Genomic DNA, 23,559 nt, shown 5'->3' on the forward strand with positions numbered 1-23,559 from the left:
GTCAGGATCGAACCTGGTTACATCTGCATACGAAGCAAGCGCACTACCACGGGACTACGTCTTGACATGTACAACTTGACGAAATCAGCCTACAGAAACGAACGTCTAATGTCATGTCATGTTCCTGTCCATTGAGTGGCACATGCGCTCCTAGCGGAGAGATTTGTAACTTCAGTTTAACACTGACAGCCGGTCATTTTTGCGACTGTTCTACTTCGACAGTTAGGCTTCCTTTAAATTCTACATTCCATAGTTATTATGTCATTTTCAAACGTACCCCTAAAGATATTTAAGCTATATTTATTATCGCTAATATCATACTAGAAAAGTTGTAAAAATATCAATGGTGCCAACACAATCTGTTCAGTCTAGCATATTATAATATCTCTTATCTCTTCCCCCTTTACATTTAGTTTAGTCTGTGGACTGAAACGACAAGCGAAAGTGGGCGAATATGTGTTTGTTTTTATTGTAAAAATAAATAGTGGAATCGGGCGCCTAAAAATCTAAATTTCGTAAAGTTATGTCAAGTTATAGGTTTCCTTGCAAAAATGCATTTTTCTATACCTGATCTGCAGCAGTTCCAAGATGACAACGGAGTTTCATACACGGTAAGATGTTTTTGAGAATGCCGTGCAAAGTATCCATCTGTTTTGTTACTTGTTAAATAAATATATTATTAGTGTTGTATTTATTCAACGCATGTTGTTAATCGTGATTTGACCTTTTAGGGCTACAATATTTACATAGATGGATTTTTCCACTGCACAACAAGGTATAAGCAGCTGCTTTGCCTTCATGAACAATTGCAAGCACAAAATCCTTATTTTAAGTTACCACAATTCCCACCTAAGAAATTATTTTTAACTAGTTCCCAACTTGAAGAAAGGCGGATCTTATTGGAAAAGTATATTCAACTGGGTGAGTAAATATTTATTAAATCTAGTTTTTATAACAACAAATTATATAGGTTTTTATCCTGCTGTGTTCATTTAAGACGATACGGTAGGGGTCAATTCTCCATACAAACGCTCTCGACTATTTCCTCCCTGGTTTTTGAAGATAGAGCAGATTTTTTTCAACACAGATTGTTATTATTTTTATCTGTGTCGGACCGTTTTGATTTTTTTGATATTCTGCTTTTTAAAGATTCTAGAGCCAACCAAAAATTTCCAAAAACGGCCTTTTTCATTGTGGCGCAAAAAAAGGTGTGATACTCAAGATTGGTAACAATTAACCAAAAAAGCTAAACGGTCCGACATAGATTATTTCATTGTTATTCAGATTCTCCAATTTCGTTCCGATTGATTAAGTTTTGAAGGAGGACGGAGTCGAGAGTGGAACCTCGATTTTAAAGATTTTTTTGAAATATCTTTTGACTGAGTTGTTCTTAATGGACAATTTTTTTTCGATAAATCTAGTTAATAACACTTGTATATTTAACTAAAATTCCCAAGTTGAAAAGGGGGCTCCTTTTCATTTTAGTATTTTCGCTACCATATCCTCTTAATGTCCATTATAAAATTATTTGCATTGCTATCTGTATTTGTTGAACAATCATAAGTATCATAACATACCTGTTTAATGCTGCTTACTTATTTATCAATATACCCATATCATAATAAAAAGATGACATATATTTCAGTTGGACAAAACCCTATGTTGGCAAACTCTGATCTTCTGATAACCTTCCTGTTTTCGGCACAACAAGAGACACATTCTGTGAGAATGCATGAAGTGGACATTGAAATATCTCTAATGAATGGTTACCGAATACCTCTCTCCGTCTCATCCACAGACTCGTCAAGCACAATACTAGACATTGCTTGTAATTATATTAATTTGCCAAAAGAATTGTCAAAATATTTTTCACTTTACCTTTTTAACTGGAGTTGTGCTAAGGATGGTCAACCAGCATTGAAAAAACTAGAGGAATATGAATCTCCATACATATCTCAAAAGTATGTTAGACCTGAAGATAAAATTGTTTTAAGGAAGAGGTAAGGAAAAATTAAATTTAAAAGTTAAGTTAAATTAAATTAAATTTAAGTTTAAAATACGCGAGTCAAGCGCGCAAATCTTCATGTTGGGGGTACCGTCTACCATGGAACTGACAAATTCCGGTATCTTGGATGCATCATCACTGACACAAACACCAGGGAGGAGGAAATTATAACTCGCATCCAGAGTGCGCTGCGGTGCAGTGCAGCCCTCCATAAAGTGTTGGTGTCCAGGCTTCTCAGTAGAAATACTAAGCTAAGAATATATAACACCGTAATTCGACCAATCCTAATGTATGGCTGTGAGGCCTGGACACTAACACAAAAAGAGGAAAGCCGGCTCCTTGTAGCGGAAAGGAAGATATACCGGAAAATCCTGGGACCTGTCAAGAGAGATGACGGCACGTGGAGGATAAGGAGGAATACCGAAATAGAGGAGTTGGTGGGCGAAGCGAACATCATCGGCGTAACCAAATCCCACAGACTTCGCTGGTTCGGCCACCTACTAAGAATGGGAGAGGATCGGGCTGCCAAGAGGGCGTATCTGGGAAGACCAACTGGTGGCCGCCCGGCGGGTCGGCCCAGATACCGCTGGGGAGACAGCATGATGGCGGATCTGTGTCAGCTACAAGCCGATAATTGGCAGGAAGCTGCGCAGGATCGGGATAAGTGGCGTGCTCCCGTTTTGGAGGCCAAGATCCTCTTTGGATCACAGTGCCATACTAGTTAGTTAGTTTAAAAGTTAATAACATTTTATGTGTACTTCGAAGCAAATAAATATCTTGATCAATTAACATTCATTTAATAACATATTTTGTAATTTCAGTTACTGGGACCTGTGCTATGATCTGGATTTAATGATAGATAGGGTGTCACTAGACCTTTTATATTTACAAACAATAGAAGAGCTTGATCTGGGCTGGTTAACGGCCGAGTCACATATCAAAGACATACTCAAATCATATGAAGAGAAGAAACAGAAAAGAGAGGTAAGATAATAAATGTTTGTATTTCACCCTGTTTAAACATAGAGCTTTCAGTCCAATATAAATCTTTGTGAATTCTAGCATTGTTCATTATATGCCACACTCAATAGGCTTGGCATTGAAAGGGTTTATAAAGCCAAACAACAAGCAAAATATTATAGATCTTGTTCTACCCTTGTATATGCTCATCAACCTTCAAATTTGCATATCACCCATCTCATGTTAATGGAGTTAGTATGGTACTACATAATTCATATTTAAATGTGACATTAATATGATTTGAATTCTGTCTTAACTTTAGATAATAGGCAACTTTTTTTTAGTGACCTTTTTTTAAAGTCTGTCTTATATGATTAAGTACTACTGTCCAATTAACCGAAATAAAATATTACCATATTTTATTATGACCTAAAAACAGCAAAAAATGTTTTTAAAGTATACTGTTAGTCTATAGATTATCTGTGCATCAGGTCATTCTATTCGAAAACAACATGTTCTTTCTTTTGAGTATGAGTCATAAACTTCATTATGTCAGTGATTGTTTTGACATGAAGTAAGTTCGAATTCGATGACGTCACTACATTGCTGACAGCTTTTTTGGGTGGCCAAAATAAATAAAAAATTACACACATTTTTAATCGAAAACACATACATGATGACTATCATACACTTTTAATACCCAAAATCTATAAATATTGGTTTTTTATGTCAAATACTACAATTCGAAAACAACATGTTCTGTCTTTTGAGTATGAGTCATAAAGTTCATTATGTCAGTGATTGTTTTGACATGAAGTAAGTTCGAATTCGATGACGTCACTACATTGCTGACAGCTTTTTTGGGTGGCCAAAATAAATAAAAAATTACACACATTTTAAATCGAAAACACATACATGATGACTATCATACACTTTTAATACCCAAAATCTATAAATATTGGTTTTTATGTCAAATACTACAGAAGACAATCATTTATTGTGCCAAATTCGATATGAGTCTAGTAGCCTATTCCCATTTAAGTTCCAGTACTTAAATAAAATGGAATCCCAGTGTGATCCCCTGACTAATAGTGATAATACCTACAATGATAGCTTGAAATGACATAGAAATTATCTTAAACTGGATATCAGTAATGTTCTTTAGAGACACAACAGTCAATTTGGATCACAAACATTCTTATCTGACTAAAGAATATTATTATGTGTACATTAGTCTTGAGATAATGTGGATTCCTTCCACACAAAGTACTAAATTTACTGTGAAGTAAACTGACCTTTAAGCAAATTTTGAACTAGCTATAATTCTATTGATATTATTTAAACGGCTCACAGTAGAGATACTAATGATATTGAACAAGAAGTAAAGTAAAATAGTGACCTACTATTATACCAATATAATTGAAACAAGTGGTCAATAGTCAATACCTCTAGATTCCCAGTTTCCAGCTCTCGTTGGGATTTCAAAAATAGGATTTTGCCGTTTTCCACAGATTTCTGAGTGGCGGAATAGTGTGTTTGAAATTATTTTTAAATATCTCCCTGTTCTTTTAGTATAATTTACATCTATGATTTATGATATTGGTAATATTGTTGGAAAAACGAAAATACTTAATCAGTAAATTCGTCATAATGACTGTGTGTCTCGTGTTTTCTACGAATCAGGCTTGACACAGTGTCATGTGTAAAACGTTAGCTCTTGAATCATCTTTAAAACTTGGAAGTCATATAAATGAATATCTGTGGAAGTAGGTACATTTAGCTGTCTCAGCGTGTCTCACATTTTTTGTCAATGCTGGGCAATAAGTTAAAACACCTAAACATTTCAGTACTTAGAACTAGCGCGAACTTTGAGGCACTACGGGCGGATACCAGCCGGGGAAGCAGTGACGGACGCAAGCAACATCTCTGGAGCTACTGGCGCTACCTGCAGAGTGTCTGTGGCTCTCGCTGGTCGAGAGCTTATGTTGACCAGCGCTCAGGCTAGAGAACAACGGTACAAGGTCACGAGAATGCGGTGCTGGAGGATCACAACTTTGCATGGGGTAAGGTTAATTTTTATTGTAACTTTGTGAAGCAGTGACGGACGCAAGCAACATCTCTGGAGCTACCGGCGCTACTTGGAGAGTGTCTGTAGCGCTTGTGGGCCGAGAGCTTATGTTGGCCAGCGCTAAAGCTACATAGAGAACAACGGCACAAGGTCACGAGGATGCGGTGCTGGAGGATCACAACTTTGCATGGAGTAAGTAACTGTTTCTTTCCTTGCTACTGTTAGTTGAATTATCCATTTATACTGTGTGTCTTATCAACAAATATGTATTGACGAAATTTCGGAGGCTGGTCCTTCTGCTTTAGGGTCGGCTCACACCGGAATGGCAGCGGCCGGTCGCGCGACCTGCTTGAGTTAGTCAAGTGATACTGGTCTTTTTAAATATGTAGCTAAAGTTAAAAATTATTTCACACTAAAAGTGGTCGTCGCGTCGCTGCCGGCCGCTACCATTCCGGTGTGAGCCGACCCTAAAAACAATGGTCACTTCACTATAGTTGCATCGAGTATCTATAACAGAGATTTTCTTTCAACATGAAAGATGAGGTAGGATATGAATAGCATTTCCTCACCAATGGATAAATGACTCACTCACTTTTTTATAGGTGCTATGTGGACAGTTTCGACTCGGAACTAGTTCTAAGCTGGCGGCTTTAGACTTAGGAGTTAGGTCATACTTCATCATGTATGAATGTTCATCATTATTTTGGTGGATTCGTAAGTCTTCGTCATTTATCTGTCAATGAGTAATACCTATACCTAGGTGAAATCGCAACGTTTGTCGCAAATAAGTGTTGTGAATAATGTAATTTGTTTAACCAGACTTGAAACACGATATGTCTGTTGATTTTGTTGTTAGTGATTTCACGTAAAAAGGTTTTGATTTGTTTTATGCGTCACTGTTTCTACGTTTCAGGGTTTAAAGTAAACATGACGCTTTGGTATCCTGTTTTTGTTTAATCGCTGCGCTAATACGCAAATGACTACTTTATAAATAAGTACCTACAATTTAGTTTTCGATTGTGGGGCAATGCAATATTGTCTCATATTCAATATTATCAAGCCTGATGAAATATAATTCAGATAATAATCTACCACGAAGTGTCTTCGACGGTAATGCAAACGTATTATTGAGCAATTAGTTAATACCTATGAATATGCAGGTTATAACATATAAATATCAAAGTCGACATTTTGTGGTATAAATTTATAAAAACTGCACATTTTTAATTTCCATTTTTAAATAAAATAATATTTTTAATTTTACAGGTAGAGCAATCACTGTCAAACGGCCACCGCTCTCTACTAGAAGAATCGAACAAGAACTTCGAGCTATCTTTCGAATATCTCATTAGTAAAGACAACCTGAAGTGGATCACCTTGAAGACGGAACATGCTACGTTCATAAGCGTCTGTTTACAGGTAGGCACATTTACATTTAAAAGGTTTTACATCGATCGATATCAATCGGTTACCTTACCCCTCTGCCCCTCACTACTAAAAGAATCGAATAAGAACTTCCGAGCTATCCTTCGAATATCCTATAACCTGAAGTTAATCACTTTACATATTATTAGTCCTTGCTGGCACGAACTCTTCATTTAAATGTTTCTCATGGTATGTGTATTTATGAGTTTTATGACTAATTATGACACATTTTCAGAAAGTTAGGGGTGAGTAAGAGTATGTAGTAATCTTAGGTCTTTCTGGACACATTATTAAGTCGGATGTGCAATTCAATTACCTTCATTCGACAGCAGAACTTAAACATAGGGAATAGCGATTTGCACGTTATCTATTCGCATATTAGCAAAGGAATGTTCTAGATTTTGATTAGCATGGATTTCCGCAAACGAACGCCGAGTAACATGAGTTACGATTTTATGGCATGTTCCATTTATTCACGAGGGATAATCTATCTCTAAATAAGTGTTACTTTCCAGATATATGCATAGATCTTTTAATTTGCAGCTGTAGTTCATGCGCCATTCCATTTATCCGCCTGATTCCATGGATTAATAGCGATTTTACTACTATGTCGTTTCAATTGTTTCGAATTTACAGTCGATCGTGGACGAACTGATGCGGCAGAAAGGTGGGTCGGGACCAGCGTCGCCGCGCGGGCGTGGCTCGGGCGCGGGGCTCACCTACCTGCGCCGCGACGGCTCTTCACACCGCGTCACACCCTCCTCGTCTAGCGACACGCTCAGCTCAGCTGTAAGTAACTACATGTTCAATATTTAGTGTGTTTCCTACAGTCGATGGACGAACTGAGAGGCGTGTCGGAGAAGCGGACATTACATTCCACATATTCGCGTACATTTCACAAAGGAAAGTAGGTATAAAAAATGTGTGCTCTTCAAATGCTTGGCGTCCATTTAAACGAAATCGAGCCGCGTCGAATCGACTCCTCATACATTTCAATTCGACGCTTCATTTCAAAGCAATTCGACGTTTCGCTAATGGACGCAGTAATGAGACTCGAGTGACTCGACTCGGCGAGCCTAGTGGACACCAGGCTTTATAGTGCCATATGACGTATATCCTATCAGATGACGACTATCATCATGCGAAAGTTTTAACTACTCTTTGCCCTTCTACAGAAAGTGGCAGACAAGCGCTCGGACGTTTACAGCACATAGTGAAGACCTTCTTTGTATGCAAATGTGAAAAGACATTTCAATTATTTACAGAACGGCGATTCATACAACTCGGGCAGCTCTCGAGAAATATTCTCAGTCCAGAAGTTGACGGAGAAGTTCGCGTCCGTCGCCTTCAAGACAGGCAAGGACTGCGTCGAGAACAACGCTTTCGAAGCTATCGGGGACGAGGAGCTATAAACTACCCAAGAAAAATGGTTAAGCTGTATGTAAAGCCCCATATTAATAGGTATTTCACGAAAGCTGGTACGAATGGAATGACCTTTGATTGGGTAGCGGTATACAATCGTAACTGTAAAGACCCTGGGGCCCATTTCTTAAACTGAAAGTTACAAGTTACAAGCGGAAGTCTCTTTCCAAGTTGTCATATTAGACATTGACTAGTACTTCTAAATTGTAACCTGTGGCACAGTATAAGGATATATCAGTAGTTAATCTCCGGCAGCGGCGGCGCGGTCGTTACTACTGCGCAAGGTCACGCAGGGTTGTACCTGTGCTACTGTCCTACTCGTAGTAACTGTGTATGGCGCTATGCTAGTACCAACGCTCTTTCTACCTTTTTATCTAATAAAGATTCAAGTACGTATTTGTTTCTTAAATACTGACGAAATCATATTTACATAAAATGTTTGAATAGATGTTTGCACAATATTTAAGTAGGTACCAAACTTTCGAGCTAGATAGATCGCAGCATCTACCTAAATGTCGTTACAGATAAATCCTTATTGATTTTAATGTGTCATTCTAGCTTTAAATCTCACTTTTACGCCATTTACGTAAGCAATAATGTACCTAACACTGCAAAAATATAACAACCACTTACTTTTCTGGGTGTCTAGGAATTCTAAAGAATGACATTTCCGCATTTTGAGAACTTTCCATACACCCATAAACACTACAGTAACGAAAATATGTCTTCGGTGCTGACGTCATTTTCTCCCGAACTCAACACGTCAACACAGCGCGCAAACGCGGCCCCGACTGTTCAGCCCAATAATCACCAGTTTCGCATGTTTTCGCCGCATGCGAGGGGTGGGAGGGGGACACACCGCGCGGCGTGAAGTTTGTAAGAAGAGTTATTACTGGTTTTATACTGTGCCTGTGGCTTCGAGAAATGGGCCCCTGGCCACCATTTAATTGGTTAATCTATCACAGACACACATTTTCAGTTACTCATTCTTTCCATTCATGCCAGCTCTCGTGAATTGACCTGTATTTACCTATTTCGAATGATGATCCCTATGAAAGATACTTTAATAAAAATCATTTAGGAAATATTTAATGGAAAACACTTTTGCTGCATTTATAATTACATTTCTACATTCATTTCCGCGAGATAAGCGTACAAAATTTCTACAAACGTCAAACGTGTGTTTTTTTTTATGTGACAGTCACTCCATATAAAAATCAATTGTCATGGGACCAATATTCGACCCGTGAGGTAGTGCGCAAATCACTTTCACAGGCAGCTGTTAAAATTATATGTCATTTTATCATTTATTCCTTGGACCTAATTGTGTAATTTTTAATTGAGCACTATGTGCAGAGTATAGGGAAATTTTCAACTCTGCTTTTCAACAAGTCGTTGTTTAAAAACACGGTATATTGTCTTGTCTAATTGGGCCTAGAACTAAACAAAAATTATGGCAGTCAATGATAGTTCATAGCAATATTTGATATTTGTTCCTGAGTCATGGATGTTTTCTATGTATTTAAGTATGTATTTATCTATTTAAGTAATGTATATCGTCGCTTAGCACCCATAGTACAAGCTTTGCTTAGTTTGGGGCTAAGTTGATCCGTGTAAGGTGTCCTCAATATTTATTTATTTATTTATTTTATATTTAAATTCAGCTTCATCTTTTAGTACATTTCTTTAGTAACATATACATAGTTGTGCCTTGGAAAGCTACTCAATTCGTCATTCATGAAGATCACGACAAAGTAAGAGAAACAAATCATCGACTCGGGCATTTCAATCGTAATCTATATTTAGAACATTTAATGTGTTTGAGATATACAGTTAAGTAGTGATTATTTAACAACACTTAACTAATCACGATATGAAAATATTGATGTTAATTCGACAAACTCTACAGGTTTTATACCATTAGAAATAATTGTACTATTTGTATGTTAAGGTCTCTCCACAAATATCGACGCGAAATTGTCAAAAGATAAAAAAAAACTTTTGTGTTTGAAAAATATGTTGATGGACTCGGCTCACATCGGCCGACCGTCGACGATATGTTTTACACACAGGTGCGAAGCTTTTTTTCTGTCGACTTTTATCGATTTCGGCTTGATATGTGTGGGGAGGCCTTAAGCTCGAACAAAACGTTCTCCAAAGATCACAATGTCATTGAATAAATTAGTTTCCAACCCAATCTATAATGGTAGGTGTAAAAAGTAATCAATTCCATTAATTACTAATTAGGTAATGTACAGTTAATTAGGCGATAATTATACTTGTATTATATTTACATTAATAAGGCTATGAACGAAATCTGTCCTCTTTGGCGTTAGAGGGTTTAAAGTCAAACTTCGGAGCTAGTTTAATTATACATACAAAAATTAGTTAGATATTTTGTCTCTCTATTGCATTATGAAATGGCACATAATAATATGGAGTAATAGACCATAGAGATTTACTATGATGGATTGTTTTACAATTGGTTTGCTCTTTTTCTGTTAATTTTATGCTTCAAATATTATTTATCATTCCTCGAATATGAAAATGTATCAAAAGTCCTAATTAGCCAATACTATAATTTTGATGTAATTATGATGGTCATGCCATATATTTGCCATTATTTACAATATTTGTAAGCTTTATACAGGCTCAAAAACTTTAGTCTGTAAGCAAACAATTATTTTGTATAATATTGTGTTTACTTACTAATATGATTTTGTATAGGGTGTGTTTGTTTTACATCGAATATTAACTAGTCGTAAATATGTATCTCTAATAATCATGGTAAAACAGGGGAAATAATAGTTAAATATAACTAATTTCATTACTAACACTAACTAATATGAACTATTCTAGCCTGTGGTTTCCTAAGATGGCCCTAGTAGCATATTGTCCATCTACACTAAAATTTGTCATATTATTATAACTGTTTATAAAAATGTATACCGTAGATAATAATGATCTCTTTTATATGGACTAAATTTGTTTCCTAATTATACAATAAAATTCTAAATCTATTTTCCTTCCAAGTCTAATTGAAGTTTTGATATTGCTTCATGAAAGATCCATACTGGTGTGATGTAAAAATGATCTAATTATTTACCTAGTTATATTTATAAATCAAATCAATAATTTGTTTGCTGGGTTGTTTTATGATGCACCAATACACAGTTAATGCCACCAAATTAAATCAAAATTTATAAGAAATTATCAGTCGCTTTCGTAAAAACTAGTGCCTACGCCAAATCTTGGGATTAGTTGTCAAAGCGGACCCCAGGTTCCCATGAGCCGTGGCAAATGCCGGGATAACGCAAGGGGGATGATGAGTAAATTTCACGTAATGCATTTAGAATTTGATATTTTATTTTATACATATATATGCATGGCATGCAATACTCCCAACATTCATTGATATAAAAAATTGTAAAATATGCATTTTCATACTACATTACATTTGGACCAATTTAAGGCATTTTGAGATAGTAAAAAACCCACCGTGTGCTTTTGCAACAGATATAATCTAATTGATTTTTTAATGGATTATAAAATTTGGTGCACCTAAAAACTGGAGAGTTAGGTACATTTTTTACCCTACTACATAGTTTTTTTTACTTAATTTGCATGTTTTTATATTTTCTTTGTTTTGTTTCATGATTAGAAAATCTTAATATTTGAATAATATAACCAAGGACCATTCAATACTGGACTGATATAGCCCATACAAAAAAGCGTACCCCTGAAAAAAGCTTAATTTTTGCTTTAAAACTAGATGGCGTTGTTTCGTAACCCGGGAGTGGAAAAAAACATATTTTCACCCATATTTTTACTTGTTTTTATATTATACTATGAATAACTATCAAAAAACTTTATTTTAATATCAAAATATTGGCTCAAAACACAATTTTTACAAATTATATTTTTTGGTCGGCCTCGACGTAGTTGTGATCGCTTCGCTGGCTAAGTTTGTTCGCATGTTGTCTAATTATTGCCAAATAAAATGACTAGATGACGTTGGTGGACTAGGAAAATGTCACATCCGTTTCGTTGTTCATTAATATAATATACCAAAATATACTTAGTGATAATAATTAACCTATATGTTGAGCTCAAATACGTTCAACAAAACGCAATCATTGTGCCAACAGATGTTACATCTGACATCCATGTCATTGTATGATTTATTGAATATTCATAATATATGGATATTAAATATTTTAGAATCGCAGCAGCAATGCGAGTAGAGATACAGAATTAATAACTGTATAAATTAATAATTGTATGACCAATGACCTCATACATAAAATTACCAGTTTAGGTGACAGAAGGCGAATCCAATTTGTAAACATTAAATGTGCTAAGGAAAAGAATCTTTCCGATTTTCAACGGGACACGGCTGAAGGGGCGAGCTGGTTTCGACTGCGCCCATGCATCTCAATTGTCCAGAAAGTTCATTCGAAGATCATTTTGCTTATAATAATCTGAGTAATCACAGTGAACGGTTTGACAGTATTTCAGCCAACATGTAGAGAGACTTGCTAGCTTCGTCGGTCAGACTTCGTCTTGGACACAACGCGGATAGTTCAGCGTTTCTTGTATGTCACTCCGAGCACCTTAACCATCGGCAGCGTAGGCCATGCACTGACCGACTAGGTGTGGCACTTTGGATTACGTTTTTATAATAAATTAATGATAGTTTGTATTGTTTTGGTAATATATTTTCTACTCGTATAGGTACTACTCGTTTAGTAGGTACTCGTATAAACCTAAACTGAGATAATAAATGAATAAAAAGAAATAATTAGTGAAACTCTGACATAAGTAATAATTAATGAGACTAAATGCGTTTTCACATTATCCGATCCGATATCGGATGTAGGACTGATACCCCATACATTACAGGCGCTATCTTGGATTTTTTCCATTTAAATCCTTCCGACATCCGATATCGGATCGGATAATGTGAAAACGGACTAAGGCAATAGATACCTTGTTAGTGTTATATACCTATGCCTATGTATATCCCACCAAAAACATTCTGTAAAAAATAGCCGTCTCGATGGAGCTGCTTGTTTATCTCTAAAAAGTAATGAAATCTACATAAAGTTCCTTACTGCGATTTCTTTATTATTATAGTTAACTAGCCTTTGCCCGCGGCTTCGCTCGCGTTAAATTCGAAAATCTCTCCACAAACTTCCATCCTCCATTCTAAGGAAGTGGGGGGATATAAAAAGAGACAAAAAGTAGCCTATGTCACTTTCCATCCCTTCAACTATCTCCACTTAAAAAATCACGTCAATACGTCGCTCCGTTTTGCCGTGAAAGATAGACAAACAAACAGACTAGGGCTTCCAAATACCGGACATTCTCCAATACCGGTATTCATTCCGGTATTGGCGATTTCAATACCGGGATCCCGGGATCCCGGTATTGAAATCAGGAAAATATAAAAACCAAGTAATTTGCTTAAAATAACAAATTTTATTCAAAATCTCGTTTGTTAATTTTCATGCGTGTTATACTACAGCAGAATCTTGCTAATCCGACTTACAATTCTTACAAATGGGTCAAATCGATTACATTTCCAACTTAAAAAGTTTCGATTTTCACCCAAAACGGTTTTTCAAACTTATGTGGCCAAGTCGGCTCAACTTTTATTGTTTTTAAGTATACCTACATAGTTCAAACGGCTACACCCTGTGCTCTTTATTTTTGTTGTGAGTGGGACTGAGGACGCAGTATAAAATCAAGCGGGAAAGAGCGCCAGATCTGTACTCAGGTGATTCTGTAAGTTAGATATCGCCTCCAGATCGGACATTTTGCAAGAAGACGCGGCCATAGCAAACCATGTTTTTTGCCAAATCGTTCTCTTTAAGCTCGTGCGGAATAGAACCTTTTACATTTTAATAATAACAGGCCTTTGCATCTATAACAGACGATTCAAGCAGCATCCTTGCGACACTTACATTCGTGGCCGTATAGCCCAATTCAAGAGAGGATCCCTCGTCCGCACACACGGCAGGTATATGCTCCCCCAGATGGGCGGGGGTTAGAGGCCTGCTCGTGACGCCTCATGCGTTTATCATTCAAGGAGAAAAACCAGGCATTGGCGTGCTTGGATTGACCGTCATGGATAACACGGCGCCACGTGGGTCGGTTCTCGGCCAGTCGTTGCCACTGGTTGCATGGAATATCAAATGTGACTATGGCACGCTTCACGCAATCTTTAAAGCGCAGCATTGGCCGTCCGACCGGTCTCTTTGCATCTGCAACCTCTTCCAGCAGGATTTGACGCGGCAAACGAGTCCGCTCCATTCGATACACATGCCCGAGCCACCTCAGTCGCCTCTTCTTTAATATGGCTATGATACTAGGAAGCTGTGTCTCATTCATGCAGTGTTACATTTTATAGTCGGTGTTAATGGTATAATTGTACTGTAGATTTAACTATAATATCAGTATCACTTTATTAAATAACAAGCATTAAGAGCATTTCTCGATTACACACACTCTATAGTTTCATCATTGACTTTTGAAATTAGAACATGAGATGATTTTTTTAAACACATTGTAATCAATATCTATGGTACAATTTAGTGGTATTTTTGTTTTTCGTGGCGCTAGAGGCGCTAAAGCACTAATAAAATAAATCCACCAAATCATTGAATAATTAGCCAAGAATCCGCACGAAGCGCTTTGCTTCTTCTTTTCTTATGCGCACTGCCAAGGAGTGGAATTCCTTGCCGGCGGCTATATTTCCGAGCTCATATAACCCTTCCTTCAAATCAAGAGTGAACAGGCATCTTCTGGGCGAGCTCACTCCATCGTAGGCCACGTCTTTGACTCTGCTTTGGCTAGTCTGTGGCCAAGAGTAAGCCCATTTATAAAAAAAAAGCTAAATTGTCCGACATAGATTATTAAAAATCACATTAAGAAATAATCTATGGAATCACACATTACTTTGCGGAAATCCATGATAATCAAAATCAAAAAGATTACTTCGCGGAATAGGAACACTTCATTTACGTATAAGAAAAGTAATTTTCCTCATTTTGATAGTTGAGTAGTGAGTTCCCTATTTCGTTACTATCGGGAATGTTACGGCAAAGTTTTCAGCTAGAGTTCAACACACTAACGCACACGTACAACAGTGAAAATAGAGTAGCTACGGTATACGTTAGTTCGTTTGCATTAACCAATATAGATGCATCAAGGCGATTTGTTTACAGAGGATCTATGGCCTATTACAACTACGTTTGACGTGTTGCTTTTCTGTCACACTTACGTGCGAAGTCACAAGTGCGACAAATGTGTCAAAAACTGTTCGCGGCAGACCCTCCTCAATGAATGCTTTTGACGCGTAACTTTAATTCTTTATCTGGGTAATCATCGAAAAAACTATCATTTTCATACAAATCTTGCAAAAACACCAAACAGAGAATGTGTCAAATCGAGAAAAGAGAGCAACAAGCAAGATTTACGCGTGTAGTGACCATCATGATGCAGAAATTTTACGTTTTTGATGAGTAATTTACGTTAATTTGGCATAATTTGTTAGTTTTTAAAAATACCGGGATCCCGGTATTGCTAAATTAAATACCGGTATTGAAATGGGCCCAAAAAAAGGCGGGATCCCGGGATCCCGAGATACCGGGATCCCGGTATTGGAAGCCCTAAAACAGACACACACACTTTCCCATTTATAATATTAGTATGGATGTTGTGTGACTTGGCCGTTGAAGTGTAGCGGTGCTGGCGACAGATTGGTGCAATGGTGTCATGGAGCACCTGGTTATAAACTTCTTTATACCCTTGTGTATAAAGAAGTTTATAAGTTTCATATTCGATGGTCCGATCTAAGGTTCGTAAAGCCATGAAGCCGAGCTGATAATCATTGACGCTAAACGCCGATCGAAACGCAGTCTGAAGTGGGTGATAGACGTACGATACGAGCAAGTATGCGTACTTATGGCTCGACGACCTTTTTCGATTGTCTGTCACCGTAAGTACGCGTAAAAACCGCCGCGCATAGTAGTCGACCATCCAACGCGTACTTGCTCGTACGCCTATCACCCACTTGACGTAGCGCCAACACTTTATGGAAAAAGCGGGTTTTCGACAACTACCAATAAGATTTTAGACATTCAAAAATCTTCAAAATAGGTACTTAACTGTTTCGGTCGCACTCGTTCAAATATAGGATAGGATTGGTGTGAGCGAGACGGTCAGGAGATTGATTGTCAACATGATATCTATCATAAACACCGTTCGAAATGGCCTCATTAAAATCTAAATTTTAAATATATTGAAAGTAATATTACTAATCATTGACGTCACGCTCAAAATGAAAGAGATAGAAAATTTGACAGTATGGTACTCTTTTGCATGATTGTCATAATTCAAAATAAGAACGATGGCTTGCGTTGTAAACTGGGACTGAAACATGACACAGGCCCCTAGCGTCATCTATATACTTTTCACTGTATCACTTGTAATGCCGTTGAACTACCGCGTGCGTATTTTTTTAAAAAAAACGACATTTGTATTCTAATGACACTCTTAGTGACATCTAGTGACAGATTTACGGCTGCCAACGGGGTACGGTATTTAGTATGGACTCTGCTGGTCCTTTATAATCGTCCTTGATATAACTTATATAACACATTCTTTCTCTTGAAACATAAACTAGTATCTAAGGTAAACATATTATCATATATGAGGTATATACCACACGGGGTAGAAGATAATTATGTACTACCCCTTATCAATTTGTACTTTGGTACCTACATTATATAAAATTATTATGCATATAAAACTAAAAAAAAATGTGTTGAATCATAAGACAGAATTCCTATTATTAATTACTTGTCTAAATTGGAGGTTATGTTGTGTAAGAGTGATTATTATTGTTGTCTTGTTATTTATATACATTATGAAATTATTGTTTGAGAGGGACCATATTTGTTAATTATAATTTCAATCTTATCATGAAAGGCCATAAGTAAGCTCATCTTTTGCCATACTATTTTCCATCCTTTACTTTTATTTGTGTAAAATATTTATAGTAATAAAAGATTTTACTTAATATTTGTTTCCTTCTCTGACTACACCTACCCTTCTATCTAGGGCCTAGACTTTGTTCTGGTGTAGTGAACATTTTGTCTCATTTTACCCCACTTTATGATTTTAACCAATAATTAACTCGCTGTCAGCATAGTGACGACAATTAAGCATAAAATCTGTCTAAAAATTTACTCTTTTCACATTCTGAATGTAGATTATCGCTTAAAGTTCATGTAATTAACACAAAAACAATATTTTATAGAAATTACATGCTTAATTACCGTCACGAAACTGACAGTGAGTTAATTTTTGTTAACAACTTATGCTAATTGGGGGGCCCCAAATTCTGAAAATGCCCAGATTCTAGAACTTCAAAAGAGCCGAGGGATCTCTTAATAATCTTTTATTTAGATTTGCAATATTTTATAGATTTTTTTTATCAGCTGAATTGTCTTCAGTAGCACATGATGGCCGCGGGAGTATGTCGCCGCAAGATAGATGACACGTCTTTGTCTAATTGTATTAATGACATAAGGACAGGTAGTCTGATTTCTCGAAATACTCTAAAATTTCAAATTCCAAACTAGAAGAATAGATCAGCGCCTCGGCTTGCCGTGGCAACATGCTGAGTGGGATCCCATTTAGCATCTAATTTAAGTTGTATGTACCTCTACCTTGTATTTGTCCAATTTGATGTTAAATAAAGTATATTCTATTCTATTCTATTCTAATCAAGCTAAATTATTTTTCTGGAACGACCGTAAAGCAAGTACAACCGTACGCGGTACGGTGCGGTACGTTTTTTAAAATATTTTGGTTGCTCATCGTGGGTGTCATTTCAATGAACGAATTTCTTGGACACTACATTCTATACCGGTTAATGGGTCAATACTGTGGGACTTCGTTAAATCAAGTGTGAGCGCATTTTAATATTACATATAAATTTATTTCTGTTTCGTTTTGTTCAAAATATCGATTATTCGCAAAAATGACTTAAGTTCCTACTAAAAAGGAGGCGCTTAAGCCCTTGTAGTGTACGGAACCCTTGCTACGCGAGCACAACTCGCACTTGGCCGGTTTTTTTTCTTTTCCCGACTTGAGACCTGAAATCCCGAAAAAAAAAATTTTTTCCCCGATAATCGGCTAATTCGATCTGGCAAGCCTACCTGCAGTAAGACCTAAAAAAGCCGGAAAGAGGAGTGAGACAAGGCTGTATATTGTCTCCCAAGCTCTTCAATATTTACGGCGAATATATTGTACGGAAGTCCACCGAGAACTGGGATGGCGGCATATCGATCGGCGGAAAGACAATATGCAACCTGCGCTATGCTGATGACACAACGCTCTTGGCTTCGATGAGGAGGAGATGAGTCGTCTATTTAGGCGAATAGAAGCTGAAAGCATCAAATTAGGACTTCACGTCAACCATGCTAAAACCAAGCTGATGTTTGTATACAGGAAAGACCCACCTCCGCGAAGCCTTGAGCTAAAAGATCTCGATTGTGTCAGCACCTTTATCTACCTCGGCTCGCTAATATCTAGCAATGGTAGCTGTGACGCGGATATTATTCGGAGGATCCAGATAGCAAAGGGTGCCATGGCTCGGCTTGATAAGATCTGGAAGGACCGTGCTATACTGCAACAGACCAAGGTTAGACTGGTGTGTTCCCTGGTGTTCCCGGTCTTTATGTATGGTTCGGAAACATGGACCATCCGAGCAAATATGAATAAACGTATCTATGCGTTTGAGATGTGGTGCTGGCGCCGGCTTTTACGGATTCCATGGACGGCAATGCGTACTAACCAGTCCATTCTTGAGGAGCTACGCATAAAGCGCCGACTGTCAGCAATATGCCAGGACTATACTCTTAGTTATTTCGGTCACATTTCACGTCGCCCGCCAGATAGCCTGGAGAGAATAATTATGACGGGCAAAGTTGAAGGCACGAGACCTCAGGCACCTCCCCCTACTAGATGGTGTGCTCAAATTACTGCACCCATGCGATTAAAACTGCACGAGGCCATGCACTTGGCGAGGAATAGACGCCTATGGAGAGACCTAGTCTTCAACAGAATGACATGATGTCACGATCCTCAGCATTGAGGGAACGACTAAAGAAGAAGACCTAAATAAAACACCTCATACAATTACCTAATTTTATTTAAAATAAATTATACAACATACATCATTAATAGTTGGCTTCCCATGCCTCCCTCTCCTTGCGTTCCTTCTCGACCTGCTTGACAACGGGGGTGAGGTACAACACATCATTCTCGAGCTTGGTCCACTCCTCCTTGGGCAGGACGATCTTCTGCAGTGAGAGCTGCATGGCACGGACGAGGCGGAAGTTGCGCTCATCCACTACGTGCTCAGGGATGCGGCGAAGAGCCTCCGTAACGTCTTCGGTTTCATACAGGCAATCATCGCGCATTAGGCCTGTAATTGTTAATTAAATTTAATTTGCATAGCAAGAAAGTAAAACTTATGATATTCAAAACAATAGGTTATGACGAAATAACTGAAAGAGACACATTTTTAATTAAGATAACTGAAGACATAACTAACTGATTTGACATATGATTGATACATAAAACAAGAAGAATAAGGAAAAATATATCCCACTCAAGACGAGGCGGTATGGCCTATGGTCCTAGCCTGTCCAGAAGGACGAAAATAAATAATGCAAAATAGAAATTTTATTTTTATCAGCAAAATCACGTTTGCTACATCCAAAATTATATATGTAAATTTGTTTGAATGATTCTTACCATATTTGTTAAATCCTGACAAATTATAAGCCCATTGTTTCATGTTTGCTGGAAAAAATAAGTCGTGTTATATAACAAGAAAATACTTATAGACGACGAATACAAAGAAATATAGTTTTAATCTACATAAACATATCAATAAATTTCTTACCAAAACGAACTGCAGTAGCTCGGAGTGCCATTTTTGAAAAATTTACAGCAAAAAGGAAACTATTTAGTCGCCTCTAACCAAATCTCGATTTTTCCTTTACTCAAATGTCAATTGTCAAATTCAACCATGCCATGTGAGAGATGTATTTTCATAAACGACATTTATGAATGGTCCAAATCAAGCTCAAGTATAACTATACCGACCGTTTTGTGAAATTTCTAGTTCGATTTATATTTTGGGCTACAGATTATTTTAGTAGACCATTATTTATTCAGTTTGAATTGCCACAGAAGTGTATAATATGCATTGTTCAATAAATATATTTTCTTGTTGAATTATGTTGAATAATATGCTTAATTAGGAAATTCAACAGAATCAATATTGTTTTCAAACAGAAAAATACTCTCGTCACTACCCTGGGTGTAGGGATGCGACTACATACAAGAAAAATATCGATGATTGAGTATCGTACACAGGAAAAATAACGATGAAAAAAGGTCAATATCAGTCATTTCTCTCAATGATCACCCAATATTCATTACTAATTGTGTTAAAATACGTAATGTATTGTTTACCTACCTTCCTGTCTGCATAGTAGTAAATCCCCCCATTCACGGTACGATTCATCTGTGCGATTCGTCGTAATACAGGGACAGTGCATAGTATATCAATATCGTTAAATAAATAAATAAATAATAAATAAATATTGGGGGACACCTTACACAAATCAACCTAGCCCCAAACTAAGCAAAGCTTGTACTATGGGTGCTAGGCGACGATATACTTACTTATATAGATAAATACATACTTATATACATAGAAAACATCCATGACTCAGGAACAAATATCTGTGCTCATCACACAAATAAATGCGCTTACCGGGATTCGAACCCGGGACCGCGGCTTAGCAGGCAGGGTCACTAGTCACTACGCGCTAGGCCAGACCGGTCGTCTACTTAAGTCGTCTACGTTAAGGATTTACTTGACCGCATACGATATAGCAAATCGCAACATAATCTCGTGAAATCATGAATATCGTAACAATGGATTGAAAGTGTGTTGCGAGTTGCGACCAACGATTCTATTTTATCATTTTTATCTCATACTTACCTACTGACTTTATTATTCCGTTTCGTTCGAGTAACGGGGCCCTTATAGCGATTAATCGTCTTATAGCACAGTGATCAAGCGATAAAGCGTATCGTAAATGGGGGCTTAATAAATAGTACGACGTACGACTTTTTAAGGTAAAGATCGCTCGTTTTATTCATATATTTCTATAGGCTTTTTAATATACAATGATTTTCTCCGGACGTTCAACGCCAACATCGGTCTATAGAGATCTCACAGGCGTTTAGTTTTAATAATAAAATTTATTAAAAATATATTGGAATATAATATTTTAATTAAATTTGTTTTGTTTCACTATTACAGGAGATATGAGTGTGCAGTGTGCTTTTTGAATTTATTTCCTCAACAAGGCACGACGAATCCAAATTACAAATAGACAAGATAACTTTTTACCTTGTATCGACGTCTAATATGTTTTTAGGGTTCCGTAGTCAACTAGGAACCCTTATAGTTTCACCAAGTCTGTCTGTCCGTCTGCGGATAATCTCAGTAACCGTAAGCACTAGAAAGCTGAAATTTGGTACCAATATGTTTATCAATCACGCCAACAAAGTGCAAAAATAAAAAATGGAAAAAAAGGTTTTATTGGGGTACCCCCCCTCAGGGCCGGATTAAGGGTAGAGCGAGTGGAGCGGCCGCTCTAGGCGCCGAATGGTAAGGGGGGCGCCAAAATCGTCATTACGTGGGCGCACACATAGCCTAAATTGGTGAGAGGACCCGGGATCGAATTTTATTTAGTTGTTTAAAGTCTAGATTTGTGATTCTGATTATCTGAAAAGTTGCACCACAATGCCAAAATGTACAACATTCATAAGGTGAGAGCTGTTGCTAGGGCGTCGTGAAAGATGAATCTAATAGCTCTTGACGAACCACATTGTTGCGAGGCCGAGCGACAAAGACAAAGTTACGTCGCTATCCAAATGACATGACCGACAATCCAAAGCGGAGTCCCTCTTAAAGCCAGAGGCGCAAAAAGTCTCAGAGACGCGCAATTTTGTATGAATCAAAGGAGCGTAAGCGTGATGATGAACGAATTTTTAATCACTAGGAAACCGACACATGGCAAACCACCGACGCCCATTATGGCATCCCGACGCTGAATACCGAGTTACTGTGGCCTAATTAACTCTAACGCCGTGGCTTGCGTGGGCGACGGTCGCGCGATGATCGTGCGACGGCGATGCGACGCATACGAAATCAAACCTTATCGACATGGAAGTATGAGACGCGACGGCGACGGTCGCGCGACCGTCGCCCACGCAAGCCACGGCGTTAGTGTTATAAAATTAAACTGATGACGAGATAAAAGGCCTAGAAGTCGGGAACGTAAGCACACTGAAGTCTAAATTCCCCAAAATATGCCAAAGGCCGAACAACATGAGAGCATAATTAACCTATTTAATTCCAAGCTCTGCATTTTTGCAGTTGAAGTCGAACATCTCGAATTTCCAATGTCTGTCCAAGTTGGCCTTTGCCGCGATTTGCTTTTGTCTCCCATGTCTTGCATTGGCCCTGAAATGAAGCTCAATTCCGACTGTTATCAGTTTCGCAGGAAAGCTTTAACCTCGCATAGGTACGTGTACCTATGAAAGACAGGGGCTGATGTAGACCCCCCCATCAATTATAGGAAAAAATTTCGCGTTCGCTTCGCTCGCGTTAATATAGCTATTTTAATTAATTAAATGTTTGTGAGGTGTCAGACGGACAAAGCAAATCTATAACGATGGCGTTTTGGGTTTGGACCCCAAAAAGGTTTAAACAAGGGGGCGCCAAAACTGTATCTCGCTCTATCCTGATCAAGTGCGCGGGCCGGCGCTGCCCCCCCTACATGTAAAGTGGAGGCTGATATTTTTTTTCATTCCAACCCCAACGTGTGATATATTGTTGGATAGGTATTTAAAAATGAATAAGGGTTTATTACGATCATTTTTTGATAATATTAATATTTTCGGAAATAATCGCTCGTAAAGGAAAAAGAAGTGCGCCCCCCCCCCCCTTTAACTTTTGAACCATATGTTTAAAAATATGAAAAAAATCACAAAAGTAGAACTTTATAAAGACTTTCTAGGAAAATTGTTTGGAACTTGATAGGTTCAGTAGTTTTTGAGAAAAATACGGAAAACTACGGAACCCTACACTGAGCGTGGCCCGACACGCTCTTGGCCGGATTTTTTTTATCGATAGCAGGTATAGATTTTGACGTGCATCATCACATGATCACATCCCTAGCCGAAAAGATAATTGACAAAAATCTTGGAAATTAGGCCGTGTTTTGTAATTTTATTTCATCTCATCTAACTAGGTAAAGAATGTAATTCAATATGTGGTTGATATACAATTATCGTGAGCCTCTCAAAGTACATAAAACTGTAATGACGTTATCCTAATATTATCAGGCCGATCTCCTTTTGAAGCTAACTCGATAAGAATTGGTTACGCGTGGCTCCTTCGTGCCTCTTATCAGGTTGTTTGCCGTCTCGGCGTGAACTTCGAATGCCCTCGCCCGACCTCATAGTTCCTCGGCCGGCTTATCACAATGAATAAAATGAGACGACGAAAGGTAAC

The 23,559-nt window shown here is 37.7% G+C and overlaps 2 protein-coding genes across 3 annotated transcripts; one reads left to right on the forward strand and one right to left on the reverse strand.

Annotated features, from left to right (window-relative positions):
• The first annotated feature begins 434 nt into the window (after positions 1–434).
• LOC125225682 (sorting nexin-17) lies at positions 435–23,527 on the forward strand. Of its 2 annotated transcripts, XM_048129505.1 has the most exons (9): positions 435–611; positions 732–921; positions 1,646–2,000; positions 2,827–2,989; positions 4,813–5,028; positions 6,300–6,452; positions 7,095–7,247; positions 7,724–7,895; positions 23,391–23,527. In XM_048129505.1, the coding sequence occupies exons 1-8, from the start codon at positions 552–554 to the stop codon at positions 7,868–7,870; spliced, it is 1,437 nt and encodes a 478-aa protein (XP_047985462.1). In that variant the 5' UTR covers positions 435–551; the 3' UTR covers positions 7,871–7,895; positions 23,391–23,527. The 2 variants fall into 2 exon arrangements, with proteins under 2 accessions (XP_047985462.1, XP_047985461.1); XM_048129504.1 differs by lacking the exon at positions 23,391–23,527 and having other exon boundaries at positions 7,724–8,091.
• Positions 19,087–20,004, reverse strand: LOC125225685 (cytochrome b-c1 complex subunit 7-like). Its single transcript, XM_048129510.1, has 3 exons — positions 19,864–20,004; positions 19,713–19,760; positions 19,087–19,380 (listed from the first exon to the last, which is right to left on the reverse strand). Exons 1-3 carry the CDS (start codon positions 19,892–19,894, stop codon positions 19,133–19,135), a joined length of 327 nt encoding a protein of 108 aa, XP_047985467.1. The 5' UTR covers positions 19,895–20,004; the 3' UTR covers positions 19,087–19,132.
• Positions 23,528–23,559: the final 32 nt, after the last annotated feature.

The sequence above is a fragment of the Leguminivora glycinivorella genome, chromosome 4, assembly GCF_023078275.1.
Source record: "Leguminivora glycinivorella isolate SPB_JAAS2020 chromosome 4, LegGlyc_1.1, whole genome shotgun sequence".
Lineage (NCBI taxonomy): Eukaryota > Metazoa > Arthropoda > Insecta > Lepidoptera > Tortricidae > Leguminivora > Leguminivora glycinivorella.